The following is a 15,855-nucleotide window of genomic DNA, read 5'->3' on the forward strand; positions in this document are numbered from 1 at the left end:
AACTGCGATTTTTATTTTATTTTGTCCTTGTTCAAGACAGTCATTTAACCTTTAATCAGGAAAGTTATTATAAACCATACTTACATGATGAAATAAAGATCCAAAAATAAGTTCTAAATAAATATAGTACCAGTGAACATTAGATTAGATTCAACTTTATTGTCATTGAACAAGTACAGTACAACAAAATGCAGTTAGCATCTAACCAGAAGTGCAAATAGAAGAGGGCAGAAAAGTTCTATGTTTATTTACATATTCAATGCATAGCATCATCTTCCGCTTATCCGGGGCCGGGTCGCGGGGGCAGCAGTCTAAGCAGGGATGCCCAGACTTCCCTCTCCCCAGACACTTCCTCCAGCTCTTCCGGGGGGACACCGAGGCGTTCCCAGGCCAGCCGGGAGACATAGTCCCTCCAGCATGTCCTAGGTCTTCCCCGGGGTCTCTTCCCGGAGGCATCCGAAACAGATGCCCAAGCCACCTCAGCTGACCCCTCTCGATGTGGAGGAGCAGCGGCTCTACTCTGAGCTCCTCCCGGGTGACCGAGCTTCTCACCCTATCTCTAAGGGATCGCCCAGCCACCCTGCGGAGAAAGCTCATTTCGGCCGCCTGTATCTGGGATCTTGTCCTTTCGGTCATGACCCAAAGCTCATGACCATAGGTGAGAGTAGGAACGTAGATTGACCGGTAAATCGAGAGCTTCGCCTTGCGGCTCAGCTCTTTCTTCACCACGACAGACCGATACATCGACCGCATTACTGCAGAAGCTGCACCGATTCGTCTGTCAATCTCCCGTTCCATCATTCCCTCACTCGTGAACAGGACCCCTAGATACTTAAACTCCTCCACTTGAGGCAGGCACTCTCCACCAACCTGAAGTGGGCAAGCCACCCTTTTCCGACTGAGGACCATGGCCTCGGATTTGGAGGTACTGATTTTCATCCCCACCGCTTCACACTCGGCTGCAAACCGTCCAAGTGCATGCTGAAGGTCCTGGCTTGAGGGGGCCAACACGACAACATCATCCGCAAAGAGCAGAGACGAAATCGTGTGGTCCCCAAACCTGACACCCTCCGGCCCCTGGCTGCGCCTAGAAATTCTGTCCATAAAAATTACGAACAGAACCGGTGACAAAGGGCAGCCCTGCCGGAGTCCAACATGCACAGGGAACAAGTCTGACTTACTGCCGGCAATGCGGACCAAGCTCCTGCTTTGGTCGTACAGGGACCTGACAGCCCTTAGCAAAGGACCCAGGACCCCATATTCCCGAAGCACTCTCCACAGGATGCCGCGAGGGACACAGTCGAATGCCTTCTCCAAATCCACAAAACACATGTGGACTGGTTGGGCAAACTCCCATGAACCCTCCATCACCCTGTAGAGGGTATAGAGCTGGTCCAGTGTTCCACGGCCTGGACGAAAACCACACTGTTCCTCCTGAATCCGAGGTTCTACTATCGGCCGTATTCTCCTCTCCAGAACCCTGGCATAGACTTTCCCGGGGAGGCTGAGAAGTGTGATCCCCCTATAGTTGGAACACACCCTCCGGTCCCCCTTCTTATAAAGAGGGACCACCACCCCGGTCTGCCATCCCAGAGGCACTGTCCCCGACTGCCACGCGATGTTGCACAGGCGTGTCAGCCAAGACAGCCCCACAACATCCAGAGACTTGAGGTACTCAGGGCGGATCTCATCCACCCCCGGTGCCTTGCCACCGAGGAGTTTCTTAACCACCTCGGTGACTTCAGCCCGGGTGATGGACGAGTCCACCTCTGAGCCCACATCCTCTGCTTCCTCAATGGAAGACGTGACGGCGGGATTGAGGAGATCCTCGAAGTACTCCTTCCACCGCCCGACGACATCCCCAGTTGAGGTCAGCAGCTGCCCACCTCTACTGTAAACAGCGTTGGTAGGGCACTGTTTCCCTCTCCTGAGGCGCCGGATGGTTTGCCAGAATCTCTTCGAGGCCAGCCGATAGTCCTTCTCCATGGCCTCACCGAACTCCTCCCAGGCCCGAGTTTTTTCCTCCACAACCACCCGGGCTGCAGTCCGCTTGGCCTGTCGGTACCCGTCAGCTGCCTCTGGAGTCCCACAAGCCAACCAGGCCTGATAGGACTCCTTCTTCAGCTTGACAGCATCCCTTACTTCCGGTGTCCACCACCGGGTTCGGGGATTGCCGCCTCGACAGGCACCGGAGACCTTACGGCCACAGCTCCGAGCGGCCGCTTCGACAATGGCGGTGGAGAACATGGTCCACTCGGACTCAATATCTCCAGCCTCCCTCGGGATCCAGTCAAAGCTCTGCCGGAGGTGGGAGTTAAAGATCTCTCTGACAGGAGACTCGGCCAGACGTTCCCAGCAGACCCTTACAGTACGCTTGGGCCTGCCGAGTCTGTCCAGCTTCCTCCCCCGCCATCGGATCCAACTCACAACCAGGTGGTGATCAGTTGACAGCTCCGCCCCTCTCTTCACCCGAGTGTCCAAGACATGTGGCCGCAGGTCAGATGAAACGACAACAAAGTCGATCATCGACCTGCGGCCTAGGGTGTCCTGGTGCCACGTGCACTGATGGACACCCTTATGCTTGAACATGGTGTTCGTTATTGACAAACTGTGACTAGCACAGTAGTCCAATAACTGAACACCGCTCGGGTTCAGATCAGGGGGGCCATTCCTCCCAATCACGCCCCTCCAGGTGTCACTGTCGTTGCCCATGTGGGCGTTGAAGTCCCCCAGTAGAACGATAGAGTCCCCAGTCGGAGCACTTTCCAGCACCCCTCCCAGAGACTCCAAGAAGGTCGGGTACTCTGCACTGCCGTTCGGCCCGTAGGCACAAACAACAGTGAGAGACCTATCCCCGACCCGTAGGCGCAGGGAAACGACCCTCTCGTTCACCGGGGTAAACTCCAACACATGGCGGCAGAGCTGGGGAGCTATAAGCAAACCTTCCCCGCCAGCGAGGTGACATTCCACGTCCCTAGAGCTAGTTTCCGTGTCAGGGGATCGGGTTGTCTAGGCCCCCGCCTTCGACTGCCGCCCGATCCTCTCTGCGTTCGGGCTGGGCCCGGCCGGGCCCCATGGGGAAAGGCCCGGCCACCAGGCGCTCGCGAACGAGCCCCAACCCCGGGCCTGGCTCCAGGGTGGGGCCCCGGCTGCGCCATGCCGGGCGACGTCACAGAACACATGATTTTTTTCTTCATTAAGGGGTTTTTGAACCGCTCTTAGTCTGACCCGTCGCCTAGGACCTGTTTGCCTTGGGAGACCCTACCAGGGGCATATAGCCCCAGACAACATAGCTCCTAGGGTCACTCGGGTACTCAAACCCCTCCACCATGTTAAGGTGGCAGTTCAAGGAGAGGACATATTCAATGATTCTTCATATTTTTTTTTTTATAGACATGTATACCTATGCACTTAATTTCTATCATTGTAGGTAATCATTGGAATGTTAACAGTTAACATTTGTTTCTGTAAGGCGTAAATGCAGGGACAAAAGGGTTGCTTGTTATTGTTTAGCCTTCTTGCTTCTCGAATGAACACCGCTCTGTCATATGAGATGGCCCCAGAACAGATTGCAATGTGTCCCTAATTGATAAGGGGTCTATTCTTCATGCCTAGTTTTGTTATACTTAGGTCAGTAAACCAACCCCCACTCCTTTAGTTAGGGGATATAAACCAGAGTGAAGTTTGGAGAAGCAATCTCTTGCATTTTCCTGAACGCTGCGTGCTTCTCTACTATTGCAAACACCTCACATCTCTGGAGTACTTTAATCGTTGATACTTGTACTGCAATTGTAATACTCTCAATATATTTATTAAATTAATTTGTTACATTAATTCATTGACTTTATAAAATGTATCTAAAACGGGCGTCACAGAGTTCTGCAACATGCAGTAGATGGGAAGAAAGCCTGCAGGTGTGGGACCGAAGAGACCTGTACCGCCTTTCAGTCTCTGGTCAGCTGTAGTATTTATTCATCGTCTGGTCAGTCTCTGGTTAGTATTTATTTGGGTACTGCACAGTTGTAGTGTTTATTTGAGTAATGGTCAGTTTTAATATTTATTTGGGTACTGGTCAGTTGTAGTATTTATTTGGGTAATGGTCAGGTGTAGTATTTATTTGGGTACTGGTCAGTTGTAGTATTTATTTAGGTAATGGTCAGTTGTAGTATTTATTTGGGTAATGGTCAGTTGTAGTATTTATTTGAGTAATGGTCAGTTTTAATATTTATTTGGGTACTGGTCAGTTGTAGTATTTATTTGGGTAATGGTCAGTTGTAGTATTTATTTGGGTACTGGTCAGTGGTAGTATTTATTTGGGTAATGGTCAGTTGTAGTATTTATTTGGGTACTGGTCAGTTGTAGTATTTATTTGGGTAATGGTCAGTTGTAGTATTTATTTGGGTAATGGTCAGTTGTAGTATTTATTTGGGTAATGGTCAGTTGTAGTATTTATTTGGACCCTGCTTAGTTCTAGATGTTATTTCACCTTTAGTCAGTTGTAGTAGTCTTTTGGGCCCTGGTCAGTTGTAGTAGTCTTTTGGGCCCTGGTCAGTTGTAGTAGTCTTTCGGGCCCTGGTCAGTTGTAGTAGTCTTTCAGGCCCTGGTCAGTTGTAGTAGTCTTTCAGGCCCTGGTCAGTTGTAGTAGTCTTTCGGGCCCTGGTCAGTTGTAGTAGTCTTTTGGGCCCTGGTCAGTTGTAGTAGTCTTTCGGGCCCTGGTCAGTTGTAGTAGTCTTTCGGGCCCCGGTCAGTTGTAGTAGTTTTGCGGGCCCTGGTCAGTTGTGGTAGTCTTTCAGGCCCCTGGTCAGTTGTAGTAGTCTTTCGGGCCCTGGGCAGTTGTAGTAGTCTTTCGGGCCATGGTCAGTTGTAATTGGTATTCAGCCTCTGGTCTTGTCCAAATCTCCATTACGGTCTCCATATTTGGTCCGATGCGGCAACACAAACACTGGATCAAAGAATTTCAGCATTTCACGCAGAGCAGGTATTAACAACATGCTTCCTTCTGTTTATTCATTAAGAGTTGATGAGAGGTTGACCATCTTGTTTATGAGAAATATTGCTAAATAGTCTACTTCAAAATGCGTACATAATAGATTAACATGCAAATCAAATATCTGTATATACAGTGGATATAAAAAGTCTACACACCACTGTTAAAATGCTAGTTTTTTGTGAATGAGAATGAGACAAAGATAAATCATGTCAGAACTTTTTCCACTTTTAATGTGACCTATAATGTGAACAATTCAATTGAAAAACAAACTGAAATCTTTGAGGGGGAAAAATTTAAAATAAAAAACTCACAATAACCTGGTTGCATAAGTGTGCACACCCTTAAACTAATACTTTGTTGAAGCCCCTTTTGATTTTATTACAGCACTCAGTCTTTTTGGGTAGGAGTCTATTAGCATGGCACATCTGCACATGGCAATATTTGTTGTGGTGAAGCCATGGTTTTGGGGATTTGAATGTGTACTTTGGGTCGTTGTTCTGCTGTAAGGTGAACTTCCTCTTCATCTTTCTAACGGACACCTGAAGGTTACATGCCAAAATTGCCTGATATTTGGAACTGTTCATAATTCCCTCTACCCTGACCAAGGCCCCAGTTCCAGCTGAAGAAAAACAGTCCCAAAGCATGATGTTGCCACCATCATGCTTCACTGTGGGTATGATGTTCTTTTGGTGATCTGCAGTGTTGTTTTAGCGCCAAACATACATTTTGGAATTATAACCAAAACTTCTTGGTTTCATCAGACCATAACACATGCTTTTGGGAGACTTGATGTTTGTTTTTGCAAACTTCAGCCGGGCTTGGATGTTTTTCTTTGTAAGTAAAGGCTTCCGTCTTGTCACCCTACCCCATAGCCCATTCATATAAAGAATAGGGGAGATTGTTGTCCTATGAAGCACAAAGCCAGTACTTGCCAGAAATTCTTGCAGTTCCTTTAATGTTGCTGTAGGCCTCTTGGAAGCCTCTCTGACCAGTTTTCATCTCGTCATTTCAGCAATTTTGTAGGGACGTCCAGTTCTTAGTAATGCCTCCATTTTCTCAACTTGATGATGACTGTCTTTTTTGTGTTCCATAGTATATCTAATGATTTGGAAATTATTTTGTACCCTTCTCCTGACTGATATCTTTCAACAATGAGATCCCTCTGATGCTTTGGAAGCTCTCTGCAGACCAAGGCTTTTCCTCCAAGATGCAACTAACAAAATGTCAGGAAATTCCTATTAGAACAGCTGAATTTTATTTGTGATTAATCAGAGTCACTTTAAATTATGGCAGGTGTGTAATTACTTCTATTTAACATGAGTTTGAATGTGATTGGTTCATTCTGAACACAGCCACATCCCCAGTTATAATAGGGTGTGCACACTTATGCAACCAGATTATTGTAAGGTTTTTATTTTACATTTTTCCCACTAGAAGATTTCAAATTAGTTTTTCAATTGAATTGTTCACATTATAGGTCACATTAAAAGTGGAAAAGGTTCTAACATGATTTATCTTTGTCTCATGCTTTTACATCACAACAACCTGGCATTTTAACAGGGGTGTGTAGACTTTATCTCCACTGTATGCTACAAGACATGGCACCACGGGTCTCTTCATTGTCCACTGTTTCTGTTAAAAGCAGTGGGCTGGAAGAGACAGACTGCAGACTATATGTATATTGTCTTTTGGGTTTTTTAACCCTGGAAGATAAGCTGTGTTTTCTGGGAACACTAGTAGAATAGTTGCTGAACTTCACAGAATAATTTAAACTTCATCCATATTGTGTGTAAAGTTTGTATTTCTATTATAACATAAACTAATGTGGATTCAGTTATCTATACAGACATAATATTGGAGGTCCCCCCATAGAAGTGATGACAACCAGACAGACAGATCACATGCAGTTGTGGAGCATCTTATGAACTGGCCTATGGTTGTAACTGACCATAGAGAAAACGTATTGGCTTCAGGCTAAATGGCTCATTATAATGTGAATACTTGGTGAAAATCTGATACAGAAACCGGCTTCCCTTTCATTGTACCCACAGGGCTGTGCTTGTGTGTCTCAACAAATACCAACTGAACAGACATAACATCTGAAGAAACATTTAATTGTACTGTCCTTATTTACCCAAGAATTCTGAAAATGTTCCAAGAAGAATGGTCTTTCCTTTATTAATACTTTATCAAGAAATAACCATCTTTTATATTAGGCTTGAAAGAAAAGTAGAATATATGATGTTGAAGAATGGTCTTTCCTTTATTATTATTTTATCAAGAAATAAACGTCCTTCATATTAGGCTTGAAAGAAAAGTAGCATGTCTGATGTTGAAGAGAAATATTGCCTGTAATCCATTGTGTTAGTTTAAATTGGTCCTCCATTTTTTCACGACATGCTTGAACTCCTCTCTTCTCTGCCCTAAGGTGTAGCTTCTTCACTGCAAGGGAACAATTTCACAGTTTCTTTATTTCCAGCAAAAATGTTCCAGTTCACGTGGATGAGAACAGCGTAAGGTATGTGGACAAACATTCTACAGAATATTACTCTTACACTATTTCCCGTGTCCTCAATTAGTACATTATCCACTTGATAAGACGCTTTTGGGTTTTTTATTTTGATAAAATAAGACAGATTTTAATTTATGAATCAATCATGTGAAATTAATATAAAATGTTCACTAATGACTTGTCTTAAGAAGAATAACTTAAGAATAATTTATGATTGAATCTATCTGTAAAACTAAATCTTTACAGACTATGCAAATTCAATCTTCAAATTTAGTAACTACTACTACTAATACTACTTAATATAGCACAATTCATACATTGAAGCAATTCAATGTAATACGAAGAAAAATATATCAAAGTACAATAACATAAAAACAAATACTCAAATAAAAACATTATAATAAAAAAAATACTATAAGAAAATATATAAAGATTAAAAATGTGATAAAGCATAGGCTAAACAGTCTTGAGTTTAAGTGCTCAGTCATAGGCACATGAAAAGAGAAATGTTTTTAACCTACTACTATTACTACTACTACTTCTACAAGTTGTATTTCTCCTGCTCCCTACTACTACCACTACTACTACTTCTTCTATTAATACTATTCCTCTTCCTCCAACTATATAAACCGAGCAGGGCTCTTAGATCCATGATCTCAGGTCAGCTAATAGAGCCCAGAGTCCAAACTAAACATGGAGAAGCTGTCTTTAGCACTTATGCTGTACACAACTGGAATAAACAACCAGAAGATCTTAGACGTGGCCCAAACGTATACATTTTTAAATCCAGGTTAAAAACACTTCTCTTTTCACGTGCCTATGACTGAGCACTTAACCTTAACCACACTGTTTAGCCTTATAGCTTCCTGTGTTTTTATCCCATTTTTTATCTTAATCTCCCATGTTTTCTTATTGTATTTTTATATTATTATGATGTTTTCATTTGTTTTGATGTTTTTATTTGACTATTTGTTTTTATATTATTGTATTTTAATATACAGTGAGGAGAACAAGTATTTGATACACTGCCGATTTTGCAGTTTTTCCCAATTGCAAAGCATGTAGAAGTCTGTAATTTTTATGATAGGTACTCTTCAACAATATGTGACAGAATCTAAAACAAAAATCCAGAAAATCACATTGTATGATTCATTGTATGAGTAATTATGTGAGTAATTATATGAGTAATTAATTTGCATTTTATTGCATGACGTAAGTATTTGATACATCAAAAAAGCAGAACTTAATATTTAGTACAGAAAACTTTGTTTGCAATTATAGAGATCATAAGTTTCCTGTAGTTCTTGACCAGGTTTGCACACACTGCAGCAGGGATTTTGGCCCACTCCTCCATACAGACCTTCTCCAGATCCTTCAGGTTTCGGGGCTGTTGCTGGGCAATACGGACTTTCAGCTCCCTCCAAAGATTTTCTATTGGGTTCAGGTCTGGAGACTGGCTAGGCCACAACAGGGCCTTGAGATGCTTCTTATGGAGCCACTCCTTAGTTGCCCTGGCTGTGTGTTTCGGGTCATTGTCATGCTGGAAGACCCAGCCACGACCCATCTTCAATGCTCTTACTGAGGGAAGGAGGTTTTTGGCCAAGATCTCGCGATACATGGCCCCATCTATCCTCCCCTCAATACGGTGCAGTCGTCCTGTCCCCTTTGCAGAAAAGCATCCCCAAAGAATGATGTTTCCACCTCCATGCTTCCCGGTTGGGATGGTGTTCTTGGGGTTGTACTCATCCTTCTTCTTCCTCCAAACACGGCGAGTGGAGTTTAGACCAAAAAGCTCTATTTTTGTCTCATCAGACCACATGACCTTCTCCCATTCCTCCTCTGGATCATCCAGATGGTCAATGGCAAACTTCAGACGGGCCTGGACATGCGCTGGCTTGAGCAGGGGGAAATTTAATCCATGACGGCGTAGTGTGTTACTAATGGTTTTCTTTGAGACTGTGGTCCCAACTCTCTTCAGGTCATTGACCAGGTCCCGCCCTGTAGTTCTGGGCTAATGCCACACCTTCCTCGTGATCACTGATGCCCCACAAAGTAAGATCTTGCATGGAGCCCCAGACCGAGGGAGATTGACCGTCATCTTGAACTTCTTTCATTTTCTAATAATTGTGCCAATACTTGTTGCCTTCTCACCAAGCTGCTTGCCTATTGTCCTATAGCCCATTCCAGCCTTGGGCAGGTCTACAATTCTATCCCTGATGTCCTTACACAGCTCTCTGGTCTTAGCCATTGTGGAGAGGTTGGAAGTTTGATTGAGTGTGTGGACAGGTGTCTTTTTTACAGGTAACAAGTTCAAACAGGTGCAGTTAATACAGGTAATGAGTGGAGAACAGGAGGGCTTCTTAAAGAAAAACTAACAGGTCTGTGAGAGCCGGAATTCTTACTGGTTGGTAGGTGATCAAATACTTATGTCATGCAATAAAATGCAAATTAAATATTTAAAAATCATACTATGTGACTTTCTGGAGAGAAAAAAATCTCACAGTTGAAGTGTACCTATGATAAAAATTACAGACCTCTACATGCTTTGTAAGTAGGAAAACCTGCAAAATCGGCAGTATATCAAATACTTTTTCTCCCCACTGTATTTTTCTTTGTAAAGCACATTGAATTGCTTTGATGTATGAATTGTGCTATATAAATAAACTTGCTTGCTTGCTTGCTACTGCTTCTCCTACTACCTCCTAACTCCTACTATTGCTCCTACTACTTCTCCTGCTCCTACTATTTCTCCTCCTCCTCGTACTACTATAACTACTATTTCTTATCTCCTCCTAGTCCTATTACTTCTACTACTTCTGAACACATACTTATCACCGCAAACACTACCACAAAACACAGCAACTACTACACAACTACACAGATTAACTGGCCTATTGAGACCAAAAACAAACTACTTGATTGGTTCTAACTAGCAACATAAAGCCAACAAAGCATCAAAAAGAAAAATCCACTTAACTTCTTCTGAGTTGATCAGCCAGGCTCCAGGTCAGCCCTATCCAGGCAGTACTGTACTGGCCTCATTCAAATTGTAGTTTTCAAATTCTATTTTAAATCTAATGTCTTCTGCTAACATAAAAAACAACATGGAACATTTTACATATTCACACCATTTTATTTTTCTAGACAATAATACAATTTATTCTCTTTTTTTGGTGTATACTCTGTATACTCACCATGTGGTGGAAGCCTTTTAGAAAATCTTTCCAAAACAACTGACTTTAAATCAGCCTAATGGTGATTTTATTTAATAGTAATGTACATGAGCATTATCATTCATTTGATGTATGAATTGGTGATACAGTAAGACACTATACTTTATAAGTGGACATCGCAGTTGTTCACAGTAGCTTTCCCGGCTTTGTGTTACCCAACACCACCAATGTCTTCATTATATAAAAGTAATTAATACATTTTCTTGTTCTCTCAGGGTGTCATATGAGCAGCCCCATCTCTTGTTGGGGTAAGTAACTTGGTTATCTCAGGTTTAGGTGAGATTAGCTGACACTAGTTTGAGGTATCAGTGTGGACCTAGTAGAAGATATCTGACACTTATATTCCACTTCTCTACTAATGTCTCATAGTGTAATATAATTCACCTTGAAACAAAGTGAATTGTGATAATAGGGTTCTGGTTGGTATGAGGATCTGTTGGGTTTCTTTAGACGTACTGATGTGGTATCAGTGACCCCATGGTTGGCACCCATTGTCTGGGAAGGCACCTTTGACCCAGTGCTCATTGACAACATCTACAAGCCCATGAACCTCACCATAGCCACCACAGTGTTTGCTGTTGGAAAGTAAGTAACATTCAAGGTCTACCAAATATTCAAAAGAGAAGATGAACTTCCTGGATATCTACTGTCCTATAGGTTTTCTCTTCAACCCCATTTGTGACTAACCTGATTAAGCTTTTCATCCAGCCAATTATTAGAATCAGGTGTGTTAAATTAGAGTTGGAGAGAAAACCTACAGGACAGTAGATCTCCAGGAACAGGGTTGGGCAGCCCTGGTGTAGTATTATGTGTATATTTAATGTTATACTGAGAATTATGTTGTTACTGAGGGTATGACTCAAATACTCAAGTTTAATCCTCATGTTCTGACAGATATGTCAGCTTTCTCAAAGATTTCCTGGAGACTGCAGAGAAACACTTCATGATCAACTTCAGGGTGCGCTACTATGTTTTCACTGATCGTCCCAATGAAGTTCCTTCAGTGAACCTGAGTGGAGGGAGACATCTGACAGTGATCTCAATCCCAGGTTCAAACCGCTGGCAGGAGATTTCAGCGCAGAGGATGAAGATCATCCACAACACCATCGAAACTCAGATCCGCAAGGAGGCCGACTACATCTTCTGTCTTGATGTGGACAGCAAGTTCCATTTTCGTTGGGGTGCAGAGTCTCTTGGAAGGCTGGTGTCTGTGATTCACCCAGGCTACTATGATACAACTCGTAACAACTTCCCATATGAACGGCGTCCAGCCTCGAAGGCCTTTATGTCCATGGACCAGGGTGATTATTACTATGGTGGAGCCGTGATCGGAGGGCTTGTGGAGGATGTGTACATACTAACTAAGGAATGTCAGAAAAGATTTGAAGAGGATGCCAAGAATTCCATCGAGGCCGCTTGGCAGGAGGAGAGCCACCTCAACAGGTACCTGTACTACAACAAGCCCAGCAAGGTGTTGTCTCCAGAGTATCTGTGGCAAGACTTCAAGGCCAGAACAAAAAAAGTCAAAGTGATTCGCTTCTCTGGGGTCATTAAAAACTATGCTGCAGTTCGTCCTAATGTATAGGGCATGGGTTTTCACCATTAAGAGTGGATGCAAATACTTACTGAAACCATTATTACATTTGAACACTGCATAGTGTTAAATCAGAATGAATATTTCCCAGGTTGCTTTGTATATCAAGCAAGCAAGCAAGTTTATTCATATAGCACAATTAAAACATAGAAGCAATTAATTGTGCTTTACAAGGAAACATGTACAAATACAATAGAATAAAAACAAATACTAGAATAACAAGAAAAGGCACCAAGCAAGCCTGTTTCGGCAAGTGTGTGATTAGAAGGGATGAACGCTGTTGCCCTCAGTGGATTCGAGCCTGGGATTAACCACTACGCCACAAAGCTAGGCATTACCTGAGTGATTGTGTCTCGACATCAGACTTTTCTGTCATGCATTAACATCACACGAAGTTTGAATATTTCCCTACACACCATTAAGCATTCTGTTAAACTGACTAACGTTACCATCTATGAACTTTATGGCTTTTGCAACTGACCGTTTTAACAGCTTATTTGTAAGTAACAGGCTTACTAGTATCTACAAACTTACTACTTGGAACAGTCTTAAGAACTGAGCAATTGCTAGTGAGACTGCCTAAGCTATTTCATTTCATGGCACAACAACGCACATTTTTCTTTCATTCATGAATGAAATAGATACAATATCTATCAATATTGGTGACGATAACTGACTTTTTCGTCAAGTGAAAAGACGAAAGAATCCTGGAAACCCATCCTCTTTTAGTGCCAAAGGGGTTGTGATCTAGCTTATATTATCCCAAAAAGCATGCATGGATGCGTTCTTCGAAAATCCACCACAAATAGTCAGAATATAACCATGAACAGTTTTATTTTAGGCTTACTATAACGTAGCTTCTGAAGGTTGTAGATTCCATGAGGAAGCTATAAAAGTTGTTAGGCTAAACAGTGTGGTTTAAGCACTCAGGCATAGTTGTGTGAAATTAGAAGTGTTTTTATCCTGGATTTTAAAATGTATACGTTTGGGGCACCTCTAGGATCTCCCGGTAGTATATTTCAATTGTGTACAGCATAACTGCTAAAGCATAACAGCTTCACTATGTTTAGTTTGGCTCTACTAGCTGACCTGAGTTCAGGGATCTAAGAGCTTATACTCTTCAAACATATCAGAAATGTATTCAAGGCCTAAACCATTCAGTTATTAACAGACTAAAAGCACCACTAAAATCTATTCTGTAACTCATTGGAACCCAGTGCAAATATTTAAGAACCAGGGTGATGTGCTCTCTTCTCTTGGTCCTGGTTAACATTCTAGCAGCAGAATTCTGAATGAGCTGCAGCTGTTTTTCAGTCTTTTTGCGGGTGTACATCATATATAGTGATGTACACCCTTGTAATCCCTATTCTTGTCTACACATTAGCCTTTCTAAGATGCATGGTCAATGTCGTTGCCTGGTGAAAAGTTCCCATAGCAACCCAAACTATACACAGACAACCCAAATTATACACGGACAACCCAAATTATACACGGAACGCTTCAAGAAATATTGATGCAAATGAGCACTGTCCGCGGATCCGCGGATGTCGACCAGACTGGGTTAATGTTAACCAAGTCAATGGTGAATACTGTCATTATTAATGTCAACCAAGTCAGTGGTGAATACTGTCATTTTAATGTTAACCAAGTCAATGGTGAATACTGTCATTATTAATGTCAACCAAGTCAGTGGTGAATACTGTCATTTTAATGTTACCCAGTCAATGGTGAATACTGTCATTATTAATGTCGACCAAGTCAGTGGTGAATACTGTCATTATTAATGTCAACCAAGTCAATGGTGAATACTGTCATTATTAATGTCAACCAAGTCAGTGGTGAATACTGTCATTATTAATGTCAACCAAGTCAATGGTGAATACTGTCATTATTAATGTTAACCAAATCAATGGTGAATACTGTCATTATTAATGTCAACCAAGTCAGTGGAGAATACTGTCATTATTAATGTCAACCAAGCCAGTGGTGAATACTGTCATTATTAATGTTAACCAAGTCAATGGTGAATACTGTCATTATTAATGTCAACCAAGTCAGTGGTGAATACTGTCATTTTAATGTTAACCAAGTCAATGGTGAATACTGTCATTATTAATGTCAACCAAGTCAGTGGTGAATACTGTGATTTTAATGTCAACCAAGTCAGTGGTGAATACTGTCATTATTAATGTCAACCAAGTCAATGGTGAATACGGTCATTATTAATGTTAACCAAGTCAATGGTGAATACTGTCATTATTAACGTCAACCAAGTCAGTGGTGAATACTGTCATTATTAATGTCAACCAAGTCAATGGGGAATACTGTCATTATTAATGTCAACCAAGTCAGTGGTGAATACTGTCATTATCAATGTCAACCAAGCCATTGGTGAATACTGTCATTATTGATGTCAACCAAGTCAATGGTGAATACTGTCATTATTAATGTCAACCAAGTCAGTGGTGAATACTGTCATTATTAATGTCAACCAAGTCAGTGGAGAATACTGTCATTATTAATGTCAACCAAGTCAGTGGTGAATACTGTCATTATTAATGTCAACCAAGTCATTGGTGAATACTGTCATTATTAATGTCAACCAAGTCATTGGTGAATACTGTCATTATTAATGTCAACCAAGTCAGTGGTGAATACTGTCATTATTAATGTCAACCAAGTCAGTGGTGAATACTGTCATTATTAATGTCAACCAAGTCATTGGTGAATACTGTCACTATTAATGTCAACCAAGTCATTGGTGAATACTGTCATTATTAATGTCAACCAAGTCAGTGGTGAATACTGTCACTATTAATGTCAACCAAGTCAGTGGTGAATACTGTCATTATTAATGTCAACCAGGTCAGTGGTGAATACTGTCATTATTAATGTCAACCAGGTCAGTGGTGACCCATTAATAATGTCAACCAAGTCAGTGGTGAATACTGTCATTATTAATGTCAACCAGGTCAGTGGTGAATACTGTCATTAATAATGTCAACCAAATCAGTGGTGAATACTGTCATTATTAATGTTAACCAAGTCAGTGGTGAATACTGTCATTATTAGCATAATTTTTGCACCCCCTATTTATCCCCCTGTTTTTCCTTTTACTAATGCATCATTTCCCACTCATTCACAAAACCCACACAAAAAACGACACAAAATGCAGACAGACAAAACAATACTATGCAAGTTTTGGCCTTTTGTAGTGTTGAAGATGGAAAATGTTTGCGATTTATTTCAATAAAAACTTCTCAGAGTCTGGTATAACAGTTGATTATTTCAAGTTTAATTACGTGGATCCATGGGAACAACCATCATGACAAAAAGAGTACAAGTACAGAGACCAACACAGAGTACGTCATGAAAGATTGTTCTGATTACGCATTTCAAGTTTCAAGCTTATATCCTCCTCCAACAGTACATGTGACGGAATTAGCATTTGCAGAATGTACATACAAGGCATAGTAGCCACTACGGTGTAGTCTAAAAATGCAAGGTTGCACAAATAGCTCCAGGA

The 15,855-nt window shown here is 41.9% G+C and overlaps 1 protein-coding gene across 1 annotated transcript; it reads left to right on the forward strand.

Annotated features, from left to right (window-relative positions):
- Positions 1–4,925: 4,925 nt before the first annotated feature.
- LOC114828867 (globoside alpha-1,3-N-acetylgalactosaminyltransferase 1-like) lies at positions 4,926–12,438 on the forward strand. Its single transcript, XM_034287440.1, has 5 exons — positions 4,926–4,978; positions 7,419–7,508; positions 10,951–10,983; positions 11,186–11,320; positions 11,630–12,438. Exons 1-5 carry the CDS (start codon positions 4,926–4,928, stop codon positions 12,318–12,320), a joined length of 1,002 nt encoding a protein of 333 aa, XP_034143331.1. The 3' UTR covers positions 12,321–12,438.
- Positions 12,439–15,855: the final 3,417 nt, after the last annotated feature.

Source organism: Esox lucius, chromosome 17 (genome assembly GCF_011004845.1).
Source record: "Esox lucius isolate fEsoLuc1 chromosome 17, fEsoLuc1.pri, whole genome shotgun sequence".
Classification (NCBI taxonomy): Eukaryota; Metazoa; Chordata; class Actinopteri; order Esociformes; family Esocidae; genus Esox; species Esox lucius.

Coding starts and splice junctions, on each gene's coding strand:
- LOC114828867 (XM_034287440.1), top strand. CDS start 4,926: ATGCGGCAACACAAACACTGGATCAAAGAATTTCAGCATTTCACGCAG. Junction 7,509..10,950: donor GTGGATGAGAACAGCGTAAG/GTATGTGGACAA, acceptor TTGTTCTCTCAG/GGTGTCATATGAGCAGCCCC. Junction 10,984..11,185: donor CAGCCCCATCTCTTGTTGGG/GTAAGTAACTTG, acceptor GGGTTTCTTTAG/ACGTACTGATGTGGTATCAG.